We start from the raw sequence: 26,739 nt of genomic DNA, 5'->3' as shown, positions 1-26,739 counted from the left end.
TTATCATCCTAGAGCCTATCTTTAAAAATCGTTTCCTTGATTACCGAAGGTAACAATGAAAACACGTAATTGAATCTCCAAGAAATTACCATTTTTATAACTTGCGCCCAGTTCCTGAGATAAATTAAACGTCTCCCTCATACAAGCGAGCCTGCTCACGGTGCATCAGCGAGGGATTGATACTGCCCTTTATCATCATTGCAGGGTCTTAGTAAGAAGAATGCCTCCAGCTGCCTCCCTGAAAGTACCTGGTGGCTCTACAGCACAGGTACTGAGTGGGCAGTGGTTGGTTGGAGAATCTGTAGCTAGCCATAGGGTGGGCTAGAGGGGTGGGTGGTGGAGTGGCTAGCTCCTTTGCAGGCTGGTTGAGTAAGGGTGTGGGTGGTTGGTAGGAGGGCTGTCTTAGCCTGAGCCTCCTAAAAAAAAAACAGGTCTGGGGCCCTGGCAGGAAAGTTACAGCTTTCTGGGAAATGTGACCCAGGGAGCCAGAGAGAGGGAGAAAGTGGGGGAGCTAGGCAGGATGAGGGCTACAGGGGGAGCGTCTAGCCTGGTGAGAAGGGAGAAGGATTTACCCACTTGCACCCTCCATCTTGTTAACCACAGGGAACCCACTGCCCACCTGGCTGCATTGTTATCCACAGGTACCCTGGCATCTCAGGTTCAGGAATCTAAGAGGCTTTGAGGGTAGAAGAATTGGAGGCAAGACCAGGCACAGGGCCAAGGAGCAACTGTGCTTACTATGTGTCGATCATAGCCTGGACACCCATACCCATCAGGGGAACTTCCAGGTGGAATGGGCAGCAGGTAACCAGTTGATTGAATGATTTGTTAGTTTATAAGTTGATAGGTTTGGTGGTAACAGTTTGTGGGTAAGTTCATGTCTCTCACTGGCCAAGGGACTATTTGGCGGTGGAGAAACTGAAGCCCCTCAGATGGAAGACTGAGTTTGCTGTGAGTGTTGGCCAGCTGTGCTCAGCAGAACCAACTTTAAACACAGAACCTAGCAGTGAGATTGTTTAAGAGAGAAAAAATAATAATAGTAATCCCTAAGAGCAGCTGGGACTTGCTGCCTATTGTATCAATGGAGGGGAGTGGGTGCTTTCACTGGAATGGAGGATCTGTTCCCTGTGGATGGAAGGAGGTGAGGCCCAAAAAGCAGCCTCCCACCTTGGATATATGGACAAACTTAGGGTCCAGGGCAATACTCTGGGTCACCAGGAACCTGGAACACAGGCTGGGAAGGCTGACCTTCTTCTGGGGAGGCAGGTGGTCTTTGGGCAGCGCCCTCTAGTGGAGCCAGCTGAAGGAACTAGAGTAGAGAAGAAGACAGTCAAACACAGCACCAAAAAGGGGCTAGATGTCCCCACCCAGCAAGTGTGCACTCCTCTCTACTCTCTCTTGTTTACCTCCACTTTCCCTCACTCCCTTCATCCCCTTCCAAAAGTCAAGGGCTTGCCTAGAACCTCGGAGGTGGGGACCTGAGATCCTCATCATCAAATGGCAGAGCATGATGTCAGTTCACTTCCCAGCCCCGTGCTATGGGCTGGGGCAGGGGAGGCCTGCAACAGTCCCTTGAAGAAATTTGTGGCTGGAGAAGACAGGCTGCTTGGAGTCAAAGCTGCACTCAGGCCTCATTGAGAGCTTAGGGTTAGAACGTCCTATTCCCCAATCCACAAATTCTCAGCCACTCCCAGGCCCTGCCCACTCACCTCCACCCTCTAGTCATCCCAAACAGGCCTATTTCCCCCAGAACCTAGACAGCCAATGTTGGCACCGAGCTCCCAGCTCCCACTCCTGCCTTGCACCCTAGAGCCCCCCTCTCATCAAGAAGAGCCCAGACCTCTGGCCTGGCTCCAAGAGTCAGACATGTAAAGCTTCCCAGAAGCCTTGGTGGTCCAGGCCCAGATCAGGAAGGGGCAGGGAACTTGTACTGAGACCCCTCCCCAAGGACCCTGACCCCAACATACAAATAAACACTTCAAGTGGCAACCTTGAAACCTTTATGATAAGAAAAAAACATGGTAGATATAGGTTAGGGCCAAGCACCATATGGTCACTCAGAACAATAGCCTTGTCCAGCCTTCCTATCAGGTCATCCCAGACCAAGTCTTAAGGCATCATCTCTCTAGGCAAAGTGCTAGCCTCTACTACCTTGCCTCTAGGGCCCTCAAATTCCCTGGCTCTCCCCAGTCTCCCAGGTGACCCTTACATGTAGTTTGTTTTTCAGAAACCCTGAGGGTAGCTGCATCTTGAACCTGCACTGACCTCCTAGAGAGTTTGGGATGCAAAGATTTGCCTTGGCCCTGGGCACAATTTTCTCTCCACTCAACCCTCAGTCTCCCATAAAAAACTTGGGCCACTTTCTAGCCAAGGTCTCACAAACCCTGGGGCTAGTGATTCACATAAATTGTCCAGGGCTATAGTGAACTGGACAGACCTGCTCACCTGGTCCTAAGACCTAAGAGAAGGGAAACACGAAACCAGTTTAGGAGAGTCAAGGGCAGGCATAAACACTGCTAGGGTGAGCCTCAGAATATTTTGTTTCAGTTTTAATACTGGGGAGAAGGATTCCTTCAACTAGCAAGAAAAGTTGTGACAACCAGGACAGACCCACTTGTAGCCACTCATAGAAACCACAGATCCAAGTGGAGAGGACCTAGCATTGGCCCTGACTTGCCAGAATCTTCAGCCTCAAAGAACTTCCCCTTCTCCCCCAGGTCCCCCTGTCAGAGGACTGCCCTTCCAGCCCTGGGCACTGGGTTCCAGAAACCTAATTTGGTCTGTAGGGTCTTGGCTCCATCTGGTGGTAGATGTGAGAACTGAACTTCACTCCTGTCAGCACCTTCAGCCTGGAAAAGGATAGGCAGTGATGAAAGGCCACTTGAGGTGGGCCCCACAGTATCAACTGAATGGGATGGTTCTGTTTTCAGGGTACAAAAATAGGTTTCATGAGGTCACAGTCTGGCACTATTTCCTGAGCTGACAAACAGTCCAGTACCCAGAAGGAGCTGGGCAAAGCAAAGGGGAGAGCAGGGTGAACAGTAATCCCAGTTTTTGACCCCAGTAAGGTAAACCTGTCTGACCATCAGGCCCTCCAGCCACTCTGGCTTCTCAGGCACCAACATCCAGCTGTTAAGGGGACCAATAAGGGGGACTGAGCCTATCTGGGTGAGGTCCTATGGAAGGGTGTCCTCTGGGCTCAGGAGTGGATACATACCCACATCCAACACACCCATTGTGACCCTGGAGCACAAGGGCCCTGGAAGTCCCAGCATACTAACTCTCCAGGCCTTGAAGCCCTCAACATCTTGGACTGGCTATGATTTATTGAGGCTGTGTTGTCCACAAGAGGATTTTCTTTGACATTCTTATAATCTTTTCAATTCTTAAATAAAAAAATATGAGCAGCAGGTATCCAGAGAGTCATCTGGGAGGGAAGACAAATGGTCTGCCACAGCCAATACCCTAGGAGCTATTTGGCCATGCCAGGGACAGGGCAGCGTTGAAGCATGACTTCATGCATATATCCTCCACCAAGGCTTCTCTTTTGCTCACATCCCATCCCCAGGACCCAGCCTGTTCTGTCCCTCCATGCTGGGGAGGGCAGGGGAGGCCACCCAGAACTCAGTGGCACATGTCCTCTTACCAGGAATGGAGGTCCAGCATTCCCTGTTTTCTGGACCTGGAATGGGGTGGTCACTCCTCAGGCCACCCCCATTCCTCATCCAGCCTTCAGTGGATTTGTTCTCCTGGCCAAGAGTCTAGGAGTGCCTGAGGGGCCAAACCATCCTCAAAAGTTCCATGAGCCCTGGCCAAGTGTCACTCTGCACCTCTTAGATGCTCAGAAAAAAAAGGAAGCTTGCTCTCAGAACTCATCCAGATCCTGGGAAGATGGTGAAGGGGTTAGGAAATGACCTGAAGCTCCAGGTGAAAGGAGGCAATGACTATAGCAGGGTTGCTACAGGGAAGTTGATAGGGATTAAGAGACAGTTCTCCAGAGTCTGCTGACATACCTGATCTTCCATGTAGGGCAGTTTCAAGGTCTAAGTGGGAGAGTCTCCCCTGATGGGCAGGCTAGGAAGATCGGAGTAAGGAAACCAAAGTAAGGAAAATGAAGATGGGGTGCCCCCTCCAGGGGCTGTGGCTGGTTCATCAACTCAGGGCCTGTTTTCCAGCTTTTGAAGTGAGCTCAGGACACTGAATGCCAAGGCCACATTGAGTAAGGCAAGAGGGCCCCATCCAGCCCTTGCCCTTGCCCCCAGATTGGCTCTAGGCAGGAAGAACTGGGTCTCCATGCCAGTGGCCAGTCCTGCCTTCTCTTCTGTCTCTTCAGAATACCTTGGGCACCATCATGGAGGGGCAGGGGCGACTGGGGAGGCCCCTTCTCACTGCTCCAGGCTCTCCAAGGCCATCTGGGCGTCATGACAACATGGGCAGGAAACTGCTGCCATGGTAACTAGCGTCCAGGGAGGCGCGCTGCCTAGCAACGTGGGCCACGGTTCCCCACCCTCCAAAAAACTATGTTTCAGCTGGCCACACTTTCCACACACAAGGCTGGGAATTCCAGCATCTAGACAGTACTCCAACCTGCGGCAGACTCACCCTCTTCCTGCATGAACATCCTAGAGCCCTCACTGGATGTAGACACCTTATTCCCTCCCCAATCCAGGACACCTAATTACATGGCACTGGGCATACGTTAGCATATCTTGCCCTGTGAGTGGGAAGCCCACTGTGGCTGCAGATCCAGTGCTCCTTTCTTCCCTCTTAGAGTCCCCATATACACTCATGATGTTCTGGATCTCAGGGAAGAGAAATCTTCAGGTCTGACTTTCTTTGGTACCAGACTTCTAGACCAGGCACAGCACAAAGAAAGGTAGGGTGATCAGGGAGTGTGGAGCTTCCAGGCTGAGAAAGGAAGCACTCTGGGGTCTTAAGTGGAAGGAGGACATAAGTGCTTCTAGGCTATCCAAGATACTTCCTCACAGTCACTAGAAGATTGCAGCCCAGCAGGGTGCAACCTGAGGATCTCACTCAGCAGTTCACCCTTGTGCCACCATGTCATTGTCATTATTACAGGAGTCATTGAACATCCTGAATACCTACCGAGCACCTAGCAGCCTAAGGGACACAGCACACTGTCCCCCATGCCAGGTTCTCAAGGCCTTTGCCTATGCTGTGCTCCCAATTCCCACCCATGGCCCATCTCACCTCAAAGGCCCTCCAAGAGCCCTTCCGTGGTCTCCATCTCTGAGTTGAGCACCACCCAAGACCCATGAAATCCCAAAGGGGAATGAACAGGCCGGTTTCAGGAGAGGGCCTTGGAAACTTCTACCTCCCTCTTGGGTGCTGAGCAAACAGCCGCCCAGGAAGCTAAGGAGAGACTCAGGAAGCCACTGATTCAGGTTCCTGACCCTTCCTATCACATTGGTCAGAGCCCATTGCTACAGGATGCACAGATGTTGCCCTGTCCCTGGAAATGCATTTTAGCCTCCTGCACCAGGGGCACATGTATCCACTTGGGTCCACTATGAGCCACCATTGCAGTCTTTGTGCATCATCTCCTCTGTCAGTGAGATCCTCAGTGCCTCTGGCTATATATCTTCTCTATGTGGAGAAGAGAACAGGAGAGAGGCCATATAGAAACGAAGGATTTCAACAAATGTTTGCAGAAGGAAGTAGGGACTGACAGGGGAACAGCCTGTGTGGAAACCAGGGAAGGGTAGAAAATTAGGTTGTTTGGGGCTGGCTTGTGCACTGTAGTACTCCTTTAATAATTACAGTAGAACCGCAGGTGTCAACGAGAACTACCCAGGCAAACCCCCAAATTTATTCTCCACTTCAGACCTCAGAGCTGCAGCAGGAAGATATGAGCTGGTGCAGAAGGCCTTCTTCCCAGGAGCTCAACTACTCCCCCCCGACCCCGACAGTTAATGGGGAAAGGAAAGTACCTGCTGGCTCTTTCCAACCTTCCTTATAAGCAGGGACAATAAAAGAAAGAAAAGTCAGATAATGGAGGACAGCATCTAACGGGAAGTCCTAAGACCAAACACAAGGGGGCAAAGGGAGAAGAACCAAAAAGTGAAGACAGAAAACAGTCAGCAAAAGATGCTCCTTCCCCTCAAAATCCAGTGAATCCCTAAAAGAGAATAGGATGTTCTGAGAAAAGAATAGGAGGCATCCAAAGTACAATAGAGACAACCACAGTTTAAAATATGACTGCTGAAATTCAAAGAACGTTTTTTAAAACCATAGATATACAGTTATGGACTGCATAACAGCATTTTGGTCAACAACAGACCACATTTAGGATGGTGGGTCTCATAAGATTGTAAGGGAGAGAGCTGGGATTATAGTGATAGAGTGCTTGCCTCGTATTTGCAAGGTCCTGGGTTTGATCCCCAGCACTGGGGGAAAAAAAAAAGATTATAATAGAGCTCTGAAATTTCCCTATCAACTAATAATGTTGTAACCCTCATGACATCATAGCACATCATCACATGTTTGAGGTGATACTGGTGTAAACAAACCTACTGCACTTTCAGTTGTATAAAAGTCCAGCACATATCATTAGGTACATTGCAGAATACTGGATGAGATAATAAATAACTATGTTATTGGTTTATAAATTGACTATACTACACTTTTGTTGTTATTTTATTTATTTATTTTTTATTTATTTTTTAGTTGTAGTTGGACACAATACTTTTATTTCACTTATTTATTTTTATGTGGTGCTGAGGATCGAACCCAAGGTCCTGCACATGCAAGGTGAGTGCTCTACCGCTGAGCCACAACCCCAGCCCATATTGTTATTTTATAGTGTACTCCTTCTACTTGTAAAAAAAAAAAAAAAGTTTATTGTAAAATAATACACTCTTGTTATGCCAGTAGCAGCCCTCAAACATCTCATGTTTATTGTGCCTCTTGATTGCATCATTTTCTCTTGTGCTTGATTTAATCTCATGTTGTTTTGTTCATTATGGCCCTAGGAGCAGAAAGCTGTGTCATACATATAGGTACTATATAGCTTTGGCATAGGAGGCTATTTTATCTAGGTTTGTGTAAGTTCACTTTATGATATTTGACAACCAAATTGCCTAATGATAAATTTCTCAGAATATATTTTCATCACTAAGTGATCCTAACTGTATATAAAGAGAGTATTAGGACTCAAGGAAATCTACAAATAACAAAGACAAATTTAAAAAAGTAAAGAACACATAAAATCAATACAGAAGGCCCAATATCTAACTATTGGGAGTTTTTTTTTTTTAAAGGACAGGAAAAGCAGAAAAGATTTTATTAACAAAATACTAACTCTCAAGATGGGAATGTAGCTCATTGGTAGAGTGTTTGCCTAGCATGCATAAAGACCTGAGCTCTAGCTCCAGCACTGCAAAAACTAAAGAATAAAAATATGAAATGTGCCTACCAAGTGCCCAGTGCCATGATCAATAAGACACTCTCAATAAGCATGAAATCCTAGGGTCTCAGAGGTCAGAGAGGGCTCCAGAGATTCCTTAGCAGCACTAAGGACCTTACTTTCTGTCCTTGAGCTCCCAGGGTGGAGGTGACAGGGGATGCCCTAGGATCTGATTCTCTGCCCAGACTAACATCCAGCAAGCAAGAAGCCAGATTAAGAGGCTTATAGACCTCTGAGGTCCTCTTGATTATCTATTCTCATATGATAGACTACTCCAAAACTTAGAAATGAAAACACTCCTGATTTAACCTGATTTAAGCAGGTTCTTCGGGGTTTTTAGTGGGCTATCTCACCCTCCTTCCAGGATCTGGACCTGGCTGGGATATATTGCAGAGTGGCCAGGATCCTGGGGGAAGCCATATCAGTGGCCATTTCTACCAACTTGGTTTCAACCAGGACTCAGGATTTTTCTGAACCAGCTTCCTGGGAATGTTCACTGAGGAACTTCCACGGAATGAAAGAGGAAAACAAAGAAGAGAAGGACATGGGTAATAGGAACTCAGGGGCAGTGAGGGCAGTGCTGTGGTGGGAGGGGCCCCAGGGCCTGGCTCCCGCCCCAGCTCCCCCATTATGACCTCCCTGGCTGTACCTAGGCCTTTGTGACTGTCACCCAGGCAAACCTGTGAGCCAGAGTGACACCCAAATTACCCTCAGTAAGAGGGTGGCAGGTCAGCCAGGCCAGAGCCTGGACCTGGGGTCAGGAAGGGGTCACAGGGAGGGATGGAGGGGCCAAAAACTCTGGGACCATGTGGCCACTCCCACTCCCAGTGTCCCCCAGCCCCAGCCTCGGGCAGCCACGGAGGATGCTTGGATCAGCCCTGCCAGGGATTTGTAAGGTGGCCCTGTCTGGTTCCCATCCCCTCCACTCACTCACTGGAGTCTGTGAGGACTTTTCCAGCCCCGGGGTCAGGGGGCAGGGAGCCCAGGGTGGGGGGTGAGGCAACCAGGGTCTTTCTTTCAAGTGAAGAAGGAGAGATGCAGTGGCAGAGAGTGAGAGAGCCAGTAGGGCCAAGACAAAGAAAAATGGAGGCAGAACTGGGGTGGGGCTGGCCCCTGCACCAAGGGCAAGAGCAGGGGCCATTCAGGCAGGGGGGATCCCCCTGTACAGGGCCTAGACGCTGCCCATGTCCAAGCCTTCCATTGGGAAGAGGGGTCCCAGCCTCACCCAGAGTAGCCCCCTCTCAGCTCCAGAGCGGGCCGCTGGGGTCTGCAGAACAATCCTTTCTCCAGCTGGAGCAGGATAACCACAGCCTGGTAAGTACAAAGCCACCAGCTGGATGGGCTCCAGACTGATCCTAGCTGCCCAGGCCTTTACCTCACCTCAAAGCTCCAGACCCTGCCTCAGTTTTCCACCTGAAAAGCAGTCATGATAGATGACCCCATCTCTGTCTCCCAACTCTAGAAAAGGCAGAACCAGGACCTTCGGGAGCAGCTGGGGGTCCTCCTGGGTCCAGGACAGCAGTTCCTGCCCCTGTGTCCAGAGCACTCAAGTTGCACAGCCTTGGCCTGGGTGAGAACAAGTGTGCAGCCCTGTGACCCTCCACAGCAGCATCCCCCCAGCTGCCCAGGGCTGCAGACATTGCCCACAGCCTTGGGCTGATCTAGAGGCTCTCCCATAGTCCCCTGAATCAGCCAGCACCCGGCCCCTGGAGGACAGGACACCTGTTCAGCTGCTACGGCGGGAGCTGTGCCAGGGGGAGGAGGCCTTCGTTCGGCAGTCTCAGGTGGGCTTGGCAGTAGGGACCTGGGCCCAGAGAGGGGGTTCCTGTGCCCATACTGTCTCTCCTCATCCAGAATGAGCTACAACAAATACGACTGTCCTTTGAGAGGAAGAAGATGGCCATCACTGAGGTGCTCACCCAGACCAGGGTGGGAGAGGGTATGAGGGGATCCCCGCTGGTAGATCCTGTTCCTTGAACATAACACAGACTTTCCTGCTCCCAGGTATGGGACGGTGTGGCCGAGGTACACATGGCTCTGAACAACCAGGCCACTGGGCTCCTGGTAAGTCCCCAGGAGGATGAGGAGGGCAGGGCAGGAGTTAGGTGGTGGTGAGAGGCAGGGGAGGGCAGCAGGTAGTCAGGGTGGAAGATCTGTCTTACCTCTTCTGTCCCCCAGAACCTCAAGAAGGACATCCGGGGCGTGCTAGAGCAGATGGAGGACATTCAGCTGGAGATTCTGGGGTGACGTAGGGGACCAGGGCCTGACTGAACCAGGTCGGGATGGGGTGGATCAATGTTTGATCCCCCAGTTCCACAGTAGGGGGTGGCACAAGTATGGGGTGAGGGGCACATGGTCCTGACAGTGCGGCCCCCCAGGGAGCGGGCCCAGTGCCGCACCCAGGCCAGGAAGGAGCAACAGATGGAGTGCACGGAGGTGAGCTCCCCACCCCAGGCCACTCTTCCAGTTTGGAGACCTGGCCCAAGGGTACTTCTGCGGGGGGAGGTGGAGAAATGGGATCTAGACAGCAGGCCCCAAGGTGGGATCCTCCTGAGGATCCAGGTGACCAGAGTCATCCTGGAAAGTAGTTGCAGAAGGTGGCCCCTGCAGGAGGGATGGGGCAGGGGCACAACTGGGTTGACTGTATTGAAATCCCTGTCTATTGTGGGTCCTCCAGAGTCAGGGACCCCCACCCTCTGCCATAGCTCTCAAGGCAGGCTCTGACCCAGCCCCCTCCCCAACAGAAAGGGAGGCCACAGCTGGAATGTTCCGAGGGCCTCAAGGGCCAGCTCTGGTAGGTCACTTTGCAGGTAGAGCCCAGTCCCCCTGGGAACGTCCCTGTGGGCACCCCCTGCCCCTGACCACCACCGCCCGCAGGCTGCTGGCCCTGAGGCTGCTACTGGGTGCCCTGCTGGCCTGCACCGCTGCCTACGTGTACGTGGTGGACCCCGCACCCTTCGAGGGGCTAGTGCCGCCACTGATGAGCCGAGCCGCCGTCTGGAAGCTCCGGGCCCTACTGGGCCCCTTCCTGCGCCTCGAGGTAGACGACTTCCTGCCCTTCTAGGCCGGAGGCCCAGCGGCCCCAGCGAGGAGGAGGCCAGGCGGCCACCGGTGCTGCCCTGGGTGCCCACTGGCCCCGTCAGCCCCTGGCCACAGCACTGCTGCACACCGTCCCTGCCAGGAGCTGCAGAGAAGGGTGGAGGCAGGGTCTGTCCTGAGGGCTGGGCCTGCGGCTGGACATATAGTCGTGACATGCTTGGTGTGTGAGCTTGTTTCCATGGAAACAGTGTGGAAGGGGCATTTTGGTGCTTCCTAAAGCAACCTATCCCAAGGAGCCCTGTCAATCTGGCAGTGGCGGGGAGGGGTTCTTCAGGGCAGGATCCCTGCCTCAACCCCAAGCATCAGTGTTGACTCCCGTGTCCTATATTGCTGCCCTCCACCCCAACAATGATGGTTTCCCCTGAAAGGTATCTGCACAGTGAGAACCAGGGGTCCATGGTTCAACCCCTCCCAGGTACCTCAGAGGTCATGCTTGGATCCCTGAGTCTGCTGACTCACTGACCTCGTAGTGTTCCCATTACCCACCATTCCCCTCCTACCACCCCACTCCACTCTTCAACCCAGTCCAGCTTCCTGGTACTGCCCAAGGCTCAGACAGGGGAACCACATTGGTGGACAGAGCCATGGAGGTAAACACCAAAAATTTTATTGGGGGAATTTAAATGGAGGAAGTATCCCTTAGAACAATAGAGGATAGCTTTGTGGCTTTCTTGTCCCAAAATGGGAGAATAGAGCCAGTGCCCAGGGTGGATCCTGGGACAAGGACCCTGCACAGGAGGGTCATCCTGCTCTGCCTCTGGAGGACAACCAGGTCCAGCAGGCTCAGAGATTGCAGGACTGTGGACCATGGATCACCCATCCCTGGATGCAGACAGACCAGGTGGAGCCAGAGCAGAGATACTGATGGAAATCCAGTGGGCAGGCAAGGGGCCCAGCTGGATGGGCTGGGATCCCAGGGCTCACCAGGCTGGTGGCTCTAGGAAATTAAGGCATCTGTTTATGTTCTGGAGGCAGGGTAGAGGGACTGTAGTAACTGGCAGGGAAAACCTGAGACCCCCTCCCCAGCCCAACCCACAGAGGCCCAGGCTCCCCAGGAGGAAGTGGCTTAGTCTAAAGTGCTTGGTAGGATAGGGAGGCTGGGGTGAATGTCATGCTGGTCACAGCAACTCCAGGGCCCCCCTCAATGGGGTACTGGACCCCCTGCAGCAGGTGGAGGACTTCCTGAGGTCACCTGGACACAGGGTCACAGGCCCTGGCAGTCTTGAGTCAGTCAAGATGTAGCTGGTAGAGACAGGACCCACAGTCCACACCCAGCCCCACCCCAGGGTCCATGGCAGCCTGGCTTCCTGCTTCTCCAGTTGGGCTGTCCAGGGCCCCAGAGCTGCCCACTTGCATCCCACTAGGGTCCCGAGAGGCTGGGAAAAAGGCTGGAGGCTGCCGAGTGTAGGCGGCACATGGTCCCACGAGGGGGTGCCCCAGCAGCCTGGCTCCAGGGGGCCCGCAGTGGAGGGCGGTCCTCAGGGAGGCCAAGATGGCACAGGTGCAGGCCAGGGGTCCCCCTGGGCTGGCCACGCTGCCCCCATCCACGGCTACAGGTGCCTATTCGCCCCCTGTGGGCCACGGCATCCGTGAGAGAGAAGCAGAAAGGGTGGAGGTCAGCTTAGGGCAAAGCTGTGGGGTCCAAGGCTCAGGGAACCTCCCTTTGGGTCCCTGAGCCTCCCCATTGCTCCTACACTGGGTCTGCCCCAGTCCCCTCAGTCCCTGCCAGGCTGTGCCAGCCCTGAAAAGCTGTTGATTCCTGGAACTCCCCAATCCCATCTCTAGCATATGGCAGTCAAAAGTGAGTGCCTTGAAGTTCAACCTTTATCCAAGCCAGCAAGTGGCCCCACTTGCACCCCATTCCAACTCCCTCAAGCCCTTAGTTCCTGGAGGTTCCTGGGACAGATGCAGTCCCAGCTTTTTCCCCGCCAAGAACGATACCTCATGCTTACCAGTTCTCACCTGACTCAGCTTCATCAGCAGAAATGCACACAAAGAATGTGCTACCCTGAGCCAATCAGCTACCCTCTCTCCTGAAGTCCTTCCCTTCCCCCTGGGGCCCCTGCACCCACAGCCCTGACCTTGCCCAAGTAAAGCATCAAAATGACTCTTTTTCTTTTTTTAATAAAATTATAGATATATAGATGTAGATATAAAAACATAAAACAGACACAACGCAAGCTGACGCTGCCATGTGCTTACTCTCAAGTCCCTGACACCAGGGGAAGCACTGGTCCCCCCCTCCCCAATGTGCTTTCCACATGGGACCGGCTGGGTTAGAGCCAAGGACTGCATATGATTTGGGGTGGGGATTCTCCAGTTTGGCAGGGAGGGTGATCCAGGTCTCACTGGCCTCCTGGGGTTGTGTGTGACCCCTGTGCCTGTTCCCATTACTTTCTCTCCCACCATCCCCCCCCCCCGCCCCCCGTCGCCTCCCACAAGAGCATAAAGCAGAAGTTAAGGCTTCAATGAAAGGGACAGCGGCGGCCGAGCACTAACACATCAGACGTGGCACGGCAGCACAGCACGCAGACACGGGGACACAAGCCCACTGGCCAGGCAAGACAAAATGCACAGAGCTAGGGCCTGTGCCACAGCTGGCTGGCTGTCCATCTGTCCATCCATCCGTCAAAACCCAGAGTAGACCAGGACTGCAGAAGCATCGGCCTTGCCAAGCTACAAGCTGCCAGCTGGGTCAGTGAAAGGCAACATGTTAGGAGCAGCTGGGAGGGCAGGGCCCCAGGCACCCTCTGAAAGGGGAGGAGGTAAACCCATGGGATTGTTGGAGACTAGCCTGGGAGCATGACAGAGTGATGTTGTTGAGTTTGGCCAAGGGAGGAGGCAGTCTGGGTCCCCCTCACTGCCCCATCAAGGACAAATACGGGCCTGCAGCCTGGCACAAACTGCTCAAGATCCTGTCTTCCCCATGAGCAGATGAGTGGATGGACAGGCAGAGGGTGCAGGGACAAGCTTGTGGAGGCGTGGCTCTCTCCTGCTGATCCACACCAGGCTTGGGCGGCCTCCTTTCTCTGGGGTAGAGAAGTCGGTGGGGATGGGGAGAGCCACTATGGGGTCCTGGTCCCCATGGCACCACAGCAGACGGGTGGTGGTCAGTTCTCAAACCGAGATCTCGTAGGTAGTCCCACCCACGCCGGAAACCTTCTTAACCAGCGTGTGCCGGGCAGGGCTGGCGGAGGGTCCCAGAGGACCTGCAGCAGGCCCCAGTCGGGTCAAGCCTGGGGACTGCCCGTTAAGCTTACTTGGGGGGGTCTTCAGCTGAGGGTGGTCTCTGCATTAAAACAAGCACACACATACATACACACACGGTGAACACAGGATGGTGGGGTGACAGGACACGCAGACATGGACTGGAGCCCTCTGTCCTGGCCCCTTCCTCAAAGAAGGTTTGTGCCATCACAGGAAGGACAAACAGATGTCAGAACTGCTATCATCCTCCTGGTTGCCTCAACACCTCCCAGCTGGCAATGACCAGAGAACAGGGCAGGCAGGTGGACATCAAACTGGAGTCCTAGGTCCTGCCCATGTCATGGGTCCTGCCCATGTCATGGTGCCCTGAGCTTGGAAAGCCACCACCGGGTCTGCTCCCCATTCTCTCTCAGAAAAATGAAGGGCTGTTCTCCTGCCACCTGGTCTGGCCACTGCTGACCATGGTGTTTCTGACCTCACTACTTAAACATTCCTAAAGGCAGGAGTCCCTCCTTTCCCCAACTACTGTCCCCGCCTTACCACAGCCACATCCCTGATCCCAAGAAAAGTAAATGGGCTCCTGGCCATATGTAGGGTAGGGAGGCCTTGCTCGGGGCAAGACCACTGGTGACTGGGCTCCCAGCTCCTTTGTGGCCAAGTGGCCTGGATAAAAAAGTCTCCCCCTGGGGCCTCATCTGCCTATCTAAAACAACTGAGCCTGAGCTCTCAGGACCTGGACACAGCAGTTCTGTGACCTACCCAACATGAGAACTTGACCCAAACAAGGCTCAGCTCTCCTACTTGGACCTGGCTCTATGAGGCAGAACCAATTACCAACCCACCAGAAGCCTATAGCCAGTCTTTCTATAAACAGGGAAGCTTCTGTTCCAGGGACTATGTGCCCGAGGTGGCACATTTCACTATAAGGAGATGTCCCCCAGTCTCAGCCTCCAGAGATGCATGGAGACAAGCCCAGGGAGAGTACCAAACAGACTGAGGAAGGTCAGTGCCCATGGCCCAAAGGAAACCCATGCAGCCACATGGTACTAGTTCCAGAAAAAAAAGGTACCAGTGCCCAGTTGCCCTTCCACATTTTGAGCCTGCACCAGCTCTGGGAGAATGTGACATGTTGATCTCAGGGTACAAATCTTCCTGCTCCCACATATGAAGCATGCCCAGGGCATCCTCAGAACCGAGCCACTCTCACATGGATAACTGAGAAGTCTTCAAGGCAGGATGAGGCCCACCCTCCTTGTCCCATCCCAGCAGGCAACCAAAGGGCTCCAGGACAACCCTTGAGTACTGGGCCAAGAAGGGCCCTGCAGGTGGTTGGATGGCTGCCCTGCACTGGGAAACCCACCCACACCTCTGGACACCCACCTCTGCACAGCCAGCGAGGGTGGCCGTTCCGGGAGGTCCGTATGGATGAAGGCGACAGCTTTGGGGCCCATGTAGGAGGGCGTGCAGGGAGTGCCAGGCGGGGAGGGTAGACCCTGACGCACAGGCGACCTGTGTGAGCCACTTCCAGGCCGGGGCCCAGGGGCGTTGTTGTTGGCCTGGTCGGCCTGCAGGGAGGAGGAGGATGTCCGTGGTGCCCGGCTCACAGAGCTTGACAGTGAAGACAGTGATGTCTGCAAGGCAGGGTTGCGGGCACCACCAAAGCCAGGCCCAGCCACAAGGTCATCTCTGGAGCCATAGCGCAACACAGAGCCACGAGGACCCTCAGACAGCACACTGGCCTGCTGCAGGCTGTAAGAGCTGGGTGTGTCATAGACTCCAGAGTCACCAAAGAGTGAGTCGGCCTGGGAGCGCAGCAGCCGCTCACGCTCCTCCCTGTCCTTGCGCTCCTGGATGGAGGCCATGATGGTCCTCGACAGGTTGTCATAGCGTACTGGTGAGGGCTCCCGAGGCCGGGGACCCAGCACGGGACTAAAGCTGCGGGGTGGGGGCCGTGGTGGGTCACCTGCTGCCCCAGGGTGTAGGTAGGGTGAGCGGTAGCCAGCTACACCAACAGAGGGGTGTGCTGGGCATGTGTGGCCACTGGGTGAGCCAGGGTTAAGCAGGCTATCATAGGACAGGCTGCCATTTCGGTTGGGTAATGCATGGGGAGCAAAGATGCCCCGGTGGGGTGTGGGAGGACCACCCTCAGAACGCAGGGGCTGCAGAGCTACATGGTCCCCACCCCGCCGGCTGGCAGCCTTGAGGCTCAGAGAGCGCAAAGCGCCTGAGAAGGCATCAGTGGCACTGAGTGGTGGGGACGGTGGGTAGGTTGAGTGCAGGCCACTGGGCCCATGGTCTGGGAGGTCCAGGCTGGGCTCAGACACAAAGTCCAGGCTGTGGGTGCTGTCATCCCCTATAGTCAGGGAGTCAGGGCCTTGAACCTATGGAGAAAGAGAGCACTCTCACCCCTACCCAATCACACCCCCAGCCTGTAGCCACCAGGTGCTCTGTGCCCATGTAATGTAGACTGTAATGCTGGTGACATAGGCCATGGCAGATGCCACCAACACATAATAGAAGATGCTCCCTATTTTCTGACTATGCCCACCTCTCTCATGCCAACCATGGAAGGAATTTGGGACAGAATGGAGCCAGGACAGAGGCCTCAGAGGGAAGACTGTGTGGGGCCTGCCACTGCCACTGCCCACCAGCCCCAGGTGAGAAAGGGCTGCATGGGCAACACCCAGGTTAACACTGACTCTAGGCAGCAAAGAAGCAGGAACTCCACAATCTAGGCCAGAGTAGTGCCCTCAGAGTCTACCCAGCCAGGGAGTCCACTTCTCAGGGCAGCCATGGCCACAGAAAAGAGGGGTCTCTTTCAGTCTCTGTGGGGCAGCTGACTTAGGCTGAAGAGTAGCCCAAGGAACCTCAAATCCTAAAGGTGGTGAGGGTGAAATATGGCCTTGGTGCACTTAGCCAACTAGACTGAACCTTCAGTAGGCTGAAGGATCCAGGTCAGTCCTGGTAAGGAAGTAAAGCAGGGAATGAACCTAGAATACCCCCATTAGCAACCAGGGCTGACCATCCTCCAGGTGGACAGGGTCACTGCATACCCACCAGAAATGGACCCTCATCTAGAAAAGCCCAGACTCACTGCCCCATCTATCAATCCCTAAAATGGAGGTGGAACAGGATGTGAATCCTAAGGGATGAAGCTGGTCTAGATGAATGGGGCCTGGACTCAGGCCTGCCTCTAAGGCTAGACCTCAAGGAGGGATGGCAGCCCTGGGAACACTCAGGGCTCTGGGTTATTCTGAAAGCTGGACAGCAGAGTATTGAACTTGGAGAAAATAAATGGGTTTTCTCAAAGAAATCTCAAGTTCTTCTGAAGGCTTCCCATGGGCCTTAAGTTTCACTAATGGTGAAACTCCAAGTCATCCTGGTACACACTGCTCCTGGGGGCAGCCTCTCATCTGGCCTAAGGGCAATGCCAGCCAAGAAATAGAGATTCCAGGCTTAGGACCACTAGAATCAGCCCTCCCAGAATATCTCACCCTGTACCCCTCCAATTGACCCCAGTTCAGGGTCCCAACCGGGTAAGGTCCCACTGGCATGCACATGGCCCTCTGTGAGTGGGGACTCTCTGGAAGCATGGCCTGGTCTCCTCACCTGCTCGCTAGGCCCACAGAATGGCGCCTTGGGACCCGTGGGGAAGGCTGGCCGGAATTTGTACATGGCAGGTGTTGGAGGGCTGGTCCTCTGCACTGACAGGGCACTCTCTGGGGAAAGGGACCACTGTCAGACTGGGGTCAGTCCATGTCCCTCCCCCAATTTGGCTGTCCAACCTCACCAGCACTGCCAGGCCGTGGGGTCTTCAGGTCACCTCCAAAGGTGCTGGCCTCTATCTTGGGGGGCAGTGGTGGCCCCAGATCCAGTGGCTTTTCATCCAGCCGGTCCAGACTGCCCTTAGACTGGGAGGGATGGGCTCAGTGGTATGTGGGGCTTGGATAGGGGGTGGGACTTAACTGAGGATTCCTTCCTGGAGTGGTGGGACCCTTCCCCAGAATTCTCCCAATTCCTCCTCCTTCCACCTCTTCTGGGCCCCCTTCCAACATGCCTGTTTGCTCACTCTAAGGGTCTGATTCCCATCCCCTCTTCCTTCCCAGCCCAGGCCCCCACCTTGCTGCGGCCCAGTCCTGCCTTCAGCCCATTGTCACTAAGCTTGACCTTGAGCGGTGCAGTTCTCTCCAGGAGTTCAGGCCGAAGGAAGGGTGGCTTCAGGCTCACTGAGAGCGGCAACCGGGGTGATTCCACCATGTACCTGCACCAGGAACAGAGGAATCAGCAGCCAAACAACCTGGCTATGAACACACACCAAAGGCAGGACCAACCCCACCTGGAAAGTGCAGAAAGATACCAGGCTAAGGGTTCAAGGCTGCCCACCCTGCACCCAGCACAAGCTACCTCACCCCCCTGCCCAGGCCGGGCCTCACCGGGGTGCCAAGGGGCTGCATAGCACGTGCTCCACGTTCCCATAGCAGCCTCGGGTGAAGGGGTTCACACCCCCGCGAAACTTCCCAGTCACCTGTGGACACGGGACCCCTCAGCCAGCCTGGCCACCCAGAGTACAGGCCAGGGTAGGCAGAGGGATAGGCAGGGGAAACTGGGGAAAGCAGCTTGAGTGACCTTCACCCAGGCCATCCCAGCATATCCCTATAGGCAGTTGTAGAATATACAGGCCATCAGTTGCTGGTGACTGCAGTGTCCACAGGCATGGGGCATGCAGGGGGACAGGTAGGCACAGCCTCACACCTGCGACCCCTCCCACCAAAGTTGCACAAGACACCTCACACAAGGGTTTCCAAGGCCCTGCTCCAGTGAGATCTGCACCTGCTCATTAGTGGTGCGCCCCCGAGTAACCAGCACCACGTGGAAACCGGTGAGGCCGATGACAGGAATGAAGAAGAGTCCAGCCACACACATGACAGCCATGCTGACTGGTTAAGGTCAATGGCTGCAGGTAAGGACAGGGTGGACCCCATCAGAGTGGCACTGAACAGGTGCCTGTGTCCAAATACCCTCCTCTGCCCACTTAAGAATAACAACTCACCCACTGGGTCCCCTAGGCAGCTGATCAACCCCTCTGGTTCTCAATTTCCCCTGTGACACACATCCCTGGCCTACACTGCCTTTGGGAGGGGCACTCAAGGATCAAGGATACGTGATGGTGGTGTGGGCAGCTCCCAACCCCTCGGCATGGTTCAGCACGTAGACCAGGCCAAAGGCCACGACGCCCACCATGTGTGCACTGAGTGATAGCAGGAACAGGAAGAAGTAGCGGTAGTTCCGGCGCCCAATGCAATTGTTGACCCAAGGGCAGTGGTGGTCAAAGTCCTAGGCAAAGGCAGTGCATCAGGGCACATAGGGGGGTGAAGATTAGGTGCAAGGCCTGGTTGGGGAAGCACAGAGCAATGGGATAGTCACCTCGACACAGTTGTCACAGACACTGCAATGTGAGCAGCGTGGTGGGCGGTAGAAGTGGCATGTGGCACACCATTTCATGCGGACCTGGATACCCCGCACATCCACATTCTTGTAAAGTGGGGCCCGGAAGTCGTCCTCTTTGTCTTCGTCCTCGTCCGCTGCAGATCAGGAGATGGACAGAGTGGCAGGGAACAGGAGACTTCCCTATTAGGAAAGCCCCTGCCCAGCCTATCTACGGGGAACCACTAAGTCCCTCAATTCAGCCCTTCATACTTCATTGAAAATGAGCAGACGAGCTGCCTCAACACAGAGCCCTACCTCGGGGGAAGACACCAGGGTCCATGAAGGTGGCCATGCTGAAATTGGCCAGGACAAAAAGGAAGATGATGCCATTGTAGACAGGAACAGCTGGGGACACGGCTCTCGTCAACCATGGGCACCTGCAATGGAAAGCCAGGAAGAGAGCTAAGTACGTAGGGTACAGTATAAAGGCAAAGGACAGATCCATAAGACGTGGAAATTTTATTTGTGCGGGTGAGACCCATCAGGCCACCAGCTGCAGACCTACTGGGAGACCCCTGCCCATCAGCCCTTTGTTCCTTGGCTCAACCACCAGATGCTGTTGTACACTGTGTACAGTGTGTAGTCCTCCCGCCATGCCAGTTCCAACCTGGCAACACCCCAGGGTAGCTGTCTGGAGTGTAACTCACAGTTGAGAAATGAGGCTCAGAGAGGCCCATTTGACTGGAATTACATCATTAAGGATGGGTGGCCCAGAGCCAAACTACAAACATCCTTTTACCCCAGGCACAACTTTTCTTGGCTCCCCTTCCCTGGGGTGACACAGAAAGGAAGTGAACACCAAGACAGAAAATGAGACAACACACATGTGCTATGATGTATAGAGGCCAGTAACCTGCCTGGGTGGCTCCAGTCAGTTCAGGCCTCACCTAAACCTGTCCCCAGCCTGGCAGGGACCCCTCGCAAGGAAGACTCTGGAGTAATGAAAACCACAAACATGAGTCATATATGGAGGGACAGTCTCCCTGCTCTTCCCTGAGGGACACAGCAACCCATCCCTCACCACTGGCAGCCTCTTCTCAGTTTGTCTCCTTGCTCCCCAGTTAACAATGCAGAACACTTCGAAACACTGGAAAAGCACAAGGCCCCTACCCCTTCCCACCTCTCACCACCCTGCAGCACTTAGCTCCAAGTCTTTCCGCTTTTCCAGGAAGCCTTCCAGGACACTTGGTTCTCTGCAGCCTCCTTGAAAGGGTTTTGCACATCTCCCTAAAGAGAACCTGCTCCAATCCTCAAGGAGCCTACCCAGAGTCCCCTCCATGGATACCCACTGGTCCTCAATTCCCCTGAACCTGACCTGCAGCAAGTTCCTGAGTGCCACCTCTCAGGTCCTAAAAAGCACCTGGACCCTCATATTGTTTTTCTGCTGCTTCCCCTACACCCAGCTGTTGTGACAAGTGGTCAGGTACACAGGGGATACACACTTCCCTCCCCATCCTGCACTTGAGCCCTTTCTGGAGTCAGGGGCCAGTGGGGATTCCCCTACCGTAGTCCTAACTATAGGGATGTAGCAATGGTGGCTGCCAGCAAGACAAATAGGACCCACAGCCCTGCCCACCACCCCAGCTCACATCAGCCACACTAGTGCACCCACGCCTGCCTTGGCCAGGAGCCAGCTCTGCCGCCCCAACAACCACCTCCATGGCAGCAGAACTATTTTTAGTGGAAAGCAAGAGGCTATTTAAAGATTCTGCTTCCCACAGCAGTGTCCTCCACAGGGCCAAGAGCTGACAGTTACCCCTTCCCTTTCTCCACAGCCAGCATGGACACAGTGTGTGTACATAATCTGCAGTGCAAAGGTCTCTCTGCCAGGAAGATCTGCCTCTCACCCCTGCCCTGGTGGTCTGGGATGCAGACCCCGTATACACCTTCTTTTCATATTCCCCATCCCTGCCTGGTATACAGATGGCACTTAACATATGTCTTTGACCACCAACCTAATGCTGTTCAGCAAGGCAACGGTGAGGCCCTAAGGCATGGCCAGCCTGACATGGTGGAAGGCATATACCCCAACTGATGCCAAACAGGGGAGACACACTGAGAGAACCAGTCCAGCCCAGGGAGAAGTAAGGTACCCCCTTGGATGGCACAAACAAGATCCCTACAGAACTTTCTGGGAAGGGCTAACTACATAATCAGTGTGAAATGAAAATATGGATGCCTTATTAAAAAGTTATTAAGAAATACAAAACAACATGGTGGTACATGCCTGAAATCCCAGAGACTTGAAAGGCTGAGGCAGGAAGATTGAAAGTTTGAGATCAGCTGGGGCAACTTAGTGAGAATTTGGCTCAAAATAAAAATAAAAAAGGGATAGAGATGTGGCTCAGTGGTAGAACACCCCTAGGTTCAATCCCTAGTACCAACAACAACAAAAATCAAGACAGTGATAGTATGTCATTAAGCCCTTGTAAAACATGTGGAGTTGGCCTGCGCTGGAAAAGGAAGAGACCAAAGAGTCCAGGGGCTGGCTGAAGATGAGGTAGATGGATGAATAGATGTAGGGGAGAGGCAGCAGGCAGGTCCCCAGGGTGGAAGGACACATGAAAAGGCCAGTCATGGGCTCTGTCCTTGTATCCATGGCTTCCCATCCTGTATGGTACATCTCCATTCTCCCAACTGTGAGGAAGGGGAAAGCTGCTGTCCTCACATTTTATAGACAAGGACTTGAGGATCCGAGGCCTTGGGACCAGTGTGCATTTGAGCTGGGTTTTCAACCTGTTCCTTGGCCCTAATTGGAACTGGTCTTGGGAGTGCCCTCACCCGTGGTGTAGGCAGGGCCTGAACCCCTCAGCTGGCCAGGTAGTCTATACCACTGGAACGTTCTTGAGCCTCAATTTCTTCCCCTCAAGGCAGGTGGGCTAGACAGCTGACTTGAGTAAGATTCCCTAGCAGGAAGGGGTATGGACAGCAGCTGTGCAATGATAGGTCCACATTTGGAAATTTGTGCTCTTAATAGGGCAGTGCTTGCACTGAGATGCTGGGTAGCCTCTATCCAGTGTGGGCACCACCTGGCCAAATGTCTGGGAGGGCCAGTGGGGGGCCTTAGCTGAGTATCAGAAAGGACTGAGGAGACACACAAGTTCTCTGAGACCTAAGCCACCATTCTCCTATTATCTCCAGCCCCTTGGCTTGACTCAGGCCCAGGACCAGGCACTTGTCCTCCCTGTCGCCCTCTAGGTGTTATTGCAGGGACCCATGAACCTAGACCCCACTTAAGGGGGACAGGCCCACTAGCTAACCCATCTCGGCCCTGGCAGATCCCAGAACTTAGGAACCATGCGTGCTAAGTGGTGGAGGAGACAAAGAGAATGCACAGGCACATACACACACTTGAACACACATGTGGACACACATACATGTGTCACACACAAACATGCTCCAAAGTACACATGCACAAACACAAATATACAGGCCCATAAACACAGACAACCACTCTTTTACCAAAAAAAAAAAAAGCACATATGCATGAACACATACAAATATATCCACAAGCAAGACACACGTATATGCAAGAACATACACATGCACAGGCACACACACTTGTGTGCAGGTGAATGAATGCAAAAATGCTAGCAGAGCTCACATTCAATCATAGAGGCCTAAGCATATGCATATGCACACATGAACACACACATGCAAAGACACACCCCTCCTCCCCCTACACCCAGCTCTGTCCAACCTCAGCTCAGTAGCCCCTTGTTGTAGGCCTCAGGCAAATCCCTCTGCCTCTCTGGGCTGTCCATTGTTCCCCTGTGGGACAGGGCAAATGTGAATAAACATGAGGACACTCAAGGACATGCAAAAATGTGTGAAGACACCGGAAGACATACAAGAACATGCAAGGATACACAAAGACACAGAAGGAAACAAGAGGACATGTGAGCTCTCCTGGGCAGCAATGTTCAAACCATATTTGTGCCAGCACTAAGCTTGAGAGGATCCTCTGCCCTCCGGGGATATTCCCCGCTCATGTGCACCATGCTGGTCCTTCTCTACCTGGCTCCAGGGACCCCAGCTGGATTCACCCTCTTCCCCTGCAGGACATAACCCAAGACCTGAGTTTGCAGGAGGGTCAGAAAGAGACAGGCAGGTCACAGGCCCCAGGACCATGGGCAGAGCATTTAGCCTTCCATGAATCCTGCCTACAACTTCCCTATGACCCCCTTCTGGTTGACTCAAGCCATGCTGTGGACCAAATGGAGGACCAGGAGGGGGCCTAGCTCTGAGGTTCCAAGCACTCCTTCAGTTCCAGCCCTACCTCCTGAACAGCAGGGACATAAGCCAGGACACAAGTCATTACAGTGTGCCCCACCAGGGTGGAGGTCTTAAGTCCTGCCTAGGCTAGCAGAGTCTCCCTGTAAAGGGGGATGGAGAACTTTACAGGCAGAATGTCTGCCACAGCTAAATGTGGAATGGAAATTTTTAACTCAGACATTTTCTTTTATATCAGGTTCTTCATTAACAGTTTGCATTTGAGAGTGGTACTGGCCCATGGAATGCCAGGACTCCACTCTGCCCTGGTCATTCCAAGCAGGGCCTCTGGATCATGAAGTATCTATACCTACCTAGCAGTCTGATCCCTATAGACACCTGGACAGATGGGGAAACAGGCTCAGGAGGGCAGGGAAGTCCCTGGTGACATGCATCATGTCCTGGCAGGGGAGTTCACACTGAGTTTCCACCCTCAGGCTCTTCCCCACAAGGCACAATCAGCCCTTCTTCTACCTAGCCCCTTAACCCCCAGGCCTAGACCATCTGCTGTCTTGGACTAAGCCTCCAACATGGAGAGGGCTCAGGCCCAGCCACACCAACCCAGATGCCTCAGAGATAAGACCGCCCAGCCCCAGTCCTCTGACATGCATAATGTCCCTGTCATTCTGCAAAGTGACTCTGGGGAGAGGCAGAACAGAGGCAGAGCAGAGGACTGCCCTGAAAGCTTTTGGACCCCTCCAAGTACCTGACCCAGCCTAGTGTTGCACTATAGTAAGAAGTCCTTTGGAACCCAGAGGACACAAACCCCACCTGGAAAGCTCTAAGAATCTGCCATACAACATACACTCCAACCTCAAAATATGTTACACTCTCAATCAGGCATCCTTCCCACACCTCAGCCTCTCCTGGAAAGATGTCTGAATGTCCTACTGGCCCCACAACCTTTGGTGAGCTGGCTGAGGGAAGGGATCCCTAGTCCTCCAGGCCTCAGACTCCTGATCTTGCATGATACCAGAAACATGGCCCACTTGGTATGGAAATAGAATCTACCCTGAAAGGGGCAACTCACATTACTGAGTGCAGAGAGGAGACCTGGGGTCCATTCACCATCTGGTAAAGTCCAAGGAGCAAAAAAGAAAATAGAAACCCTATATAGATCCTGAGAGTAGGGTAGGGAACCATTCCCTCACTGAAGCCAAAGTGGGCCCAGGCATGAGGAAGCTACCGGATATAAGGAAGCCACAAAGGAGGCACTGAAGCCTGTTCCAAGGACACCCACTCAGCATGGCCACCAGACCTACCTAGTATTCCATCTAATCAGAATTGTCATGGCCTACCCTACAAAGACCCCTTCTCAAAAACGGAGCCACCTAGTGGATTCCAGAAGAGCTAGGGTGGGGAAAGTTAAAGTCCCAATTTAGCCCAGGAAATATGGCTTCAAGGTTGCCAAGGGACAGGTGAAGCCATTGAGTCTCACTAGATAGTTCCTACAAATGGGACCCAATAACACCACTGAGACTCCATCCTGCCACTGAGACAGTGTTCTCCTAGACTAGCTGAGTTCAGCATGGGCCACACACAGATTGGAGTGCTACCTCAACAAGAAACCCGATACCTCAAAAGCACCACTGTCCATGACCCTAGAACTCCAGCTTTGAGAACAGAGGAAGGAAGTACTAGCAGCCTGCAGAATGGCAGCAGCCTCAGCACTCAAGGCCTAGGCTGGGTCAATTCACAGGAAAGAGCACATAATAGACTCTGAAATCACAGGTGAGTGACTCACAAGCACTCCTATTGCATGGCCTGGGTGCCATAGAGGTGAGGCCAGGGCACAGAGAAGCTCTCTGAGGATGAGGAGATGGGTGGTCTCCATGAGGTGGAGGATGAATTTTAACTTCTTTAAAACTTTTTTCCCCCTGCATTTCGTAAGTTCTCCATAGAGAAACTTAAGTTATAAGAAAAGACACTGGGTTGCACTTGGGTAATAAGACCTGAGACAGACACACCACCCCAGTCCCTGGGAGGCCAAGACCAAGCTGAGATCCATGCTCCCAGAAGCCCCAGGGAATGGGTCCCCAACCTCACCCACTATCCACCTCTCTCTGCCCCATAGTCAGCAGCATCAGAATGAGAAGAACACACTGACTCTCCAGAGCCAGAAATAAGCCCGTCCACACAGGCCTTTTTTAAACACATTCTTGGCAGTCTGCAGCCCCAGCCTCCAGGTAAGTACTCTCCCGCCTCCTCAAGCACCCAATTCAGACTTGCCATGCACATGGGCTGCCACCCCAGCTCTTACAAAGGTGAAAGAGCAGTAGGTTGACTCCTGCCTATCCCAGGCTCACCCACACTCAGAAGCCATCACTCTGCCCACCTGGGCTCGGACTTGTGGAAAGGGTTCGCAGAAATCCCTCCTCATGCCTGAATGATCCCTAGGGTGACCCCAGGACAACAGAGGGAGGTCAGCAGATCACTCCAGGCTGTAAGCCAACATGTCTGAGGTGAAGAAGTTGAATTTGGAGCCACCTGAGGCCCTGTGAGCAAGGGGATTCTGTCCCTATAACTAGAGGCTTAGCCTCAAAGGTCTTAGTGTCCACTATGAGAAGCCCACAGCAGAGCTATTTAAACATCTATCTCTGAGTGCAGCCCAGCCTAGCCTCTCAAACTCAAATGGCCACTGAGAGCTTCCAAAGAGGAAGGCCAACAGAGGGCAGAGGACCCCACCAGGCCAGGGTCACCAGCAGCTATGGGGTAAGCGTGTGGCAACCAGACCAGGCCACACCTACGCGGGAATAACTTGGCTCTGGCCTGGGGTGGCATTCTGGAGGGGACCCAAGAAGCACCCACGGCTGCTTGCAAGGAAGGCTAGTAATTCTAGGCAGCCCGCATCCCCTCCTGAGCTTTGTGAAAGGGAAGGGCTGCTGCCACACCCAGGGCCTGCCTGACACAACTCTGGGATGCCCAGTTAGTACCACTGTCCTCACACACATGTGGCTCACCTGTTCCAGAACGCGCGGCATTCCGGGATGCGGTCCCTTATGCCAGGGTGGGGGCTCGCCTTGCTCACAGCCCGCGCCCCGCCCAGCCCGTCTGATTCCAGCCCCCTGCCCGGCCCAGCTACCCAGCCCGGTAGCTGCCTCTGTATTCCCAAGAATCTATGTCAGGCCTGACTGCCACCCGGGCACACGGACGCAATGCCAACTCACGTGAACACGAAGAAGAGGGTGCTGGAGCCGACCAACAGCGCGGCGGCCGTGGCCACCGGGATGTACTTGGCGGGTTTGAGG

The 26,739-nt window shown here is 53.7% G+C and overlaps 2 protein-coding genes across 3 annotated transcripts; one reads left to right on the top strand and one right to left on the bottom strand.

Annotated features, from left to right (window-relative positions):
• The first annotated feature begins 8,073 nt into the window (after window positions 1-8,073).
• Ccdc188 (coiled-coil domain containing 188) lies at window positions 8,074-10,989 on the top strand. The gene is made up of 9 exons (XM_015500194.2): window positions 8,074-8,740; window positions 8,889-8,996; window positions 9,106-9,210; window positions 9,281-9,337; window positions 9,431-9,490; window positions 9,605-9,669; window positions 9,805-9,862; window positions 10,171-10,220; window positions 10,304-10,989. Exons 1-9 carry the CDS (start codon window positions 8,207-8,209, stop codon window positions 10,488-10,490), a joined length of 1,224 nt encoding a protein of 407 aa, XP_015355680.2. The 5' UTR covers window positions 8,074-8,206; the 3' UTR covers window positions 10,491-10,989.
• Window positions 10,990-11,116: 127 nt separating this feature from the next.
• On the bottom strand, window positions 11,117-26,733 carry Zdhhc8 (zinc finger DHHC-type palmitoyltransferase 8). 2 transcript variants are annotated; one of them, XM_015500450.2, is made up of 11 exons: window positions 26,659-26,733; window positions 19,475-19,596; window positions 19,157-19,314; window positions 18,894-19,066; window positions 18,563-18,665; window positions 18,166-18,257; window positions 17,852-17,993; window positions 17,523-17,643; window positions 17,342-17,451; window positions 15,113-16,113; window positions 12,630-13,814 (listed from the first exon to the last, which is right to left on the bottom strand). In XM_015500450.2, the coding sequence occupies exons 2-11, from the start codon at window positions 19,509-19,511 to the stop codon at window positions 13,643-13,645; spliced, it is 2,109 nt and encodes a 702-aa protein (XP_015355936.1). In that variant the 5' UTR covers window positions 19,512-19,596; window positions 26,659-26,733; the 3' UTR covers window positions 12,630-13,642. The 2 variants fall into 2 exon arrangements, with proteins under 2 accessions (XP_048641128.1, XP_015355936.1); XM_048785171.1 differs by lacking the exons at window positions 12,630-13,814; window positions 18,166-18,257; window positions 19,157-19,314; window positions 19,475-19,596; window positions 26,659-26,733 and adding an exon at window positions 11,117-12,096 and having other exon boundaries at window positions 18,894-19,064.
• Window positions 26,734-26,739: the final 6 nt, after the last annotated feature.

This window comes from Marmota marmota, unplaced genomic scaffold, assembly GCF_001458135.2.
Source record: "Marmota marmota marmota unplaced genomic scaffold, marMar, whole genome shotgun sequence".
NCBI classification, from domain to species: domain Eukaryota; kingdom Metazoa; phylum Chordata; class Mammalia; order Rodentia; family Sciuridae; genus Marmota; species Marmota marmota.
The sequence above is the reverse complement of the archived record's forward strand: the minus strand, read 5'-3'. Positions and strand labels throughout refer to the sequence as shown.

What these genes read in the sequence shown, in the direction of transcription:
- Ccdc188 (XM_015500194.2), top strand. Translation starts at nt 8,207, where the DNA reads ATGGAGGGGCCAAAAACTCTGGGACCATGTGGCCACTCCCACTCCCAG. An exon ending in CCTTCGTTCGGCAGTCTCAG is followed by an intron (nt 9,211 to 9,280) that starts GTGGGCTTGGCA and finishes CTCCTCATCCAG; the next exon opens with AATGAGCTACAACAAATACG. An exon ending in ATTCAGCTGGAGATTCTGGG is followed by an intron (nt 9,670 to 9,804) that starts GTGACGTAGGGG and finishes GCGGCCCCCCAG; the next exon opens with GGAGCGGGCCCAGTGCCGCA.
- Zdhhc8 (XM_015500450.2), bottom strand. Translation starts at nt 19,511, where the DNA reads ATGGCCACCTTCATGGACCCTGGTGTCTTCCCCCGAG. An exon ending in GGCGCACCACTAATGAGCAG is followed by an intron (nt 18,258 to 18,562) that starts GTGCAGATCTCA and finishes CCGTGTCCACAG; the next exon opens with GTGACTGGGAAGTTTCGCGG. An exon ending in CAGGACTGGGCCGCAGCAAG is followed by an intron (nt 17,644 to 17,851) that starts GTGGGGGCCTGG and finishes CATCCCTCCCAG; the next exon opens with TCTAAGGGCAGTCTGGACCG.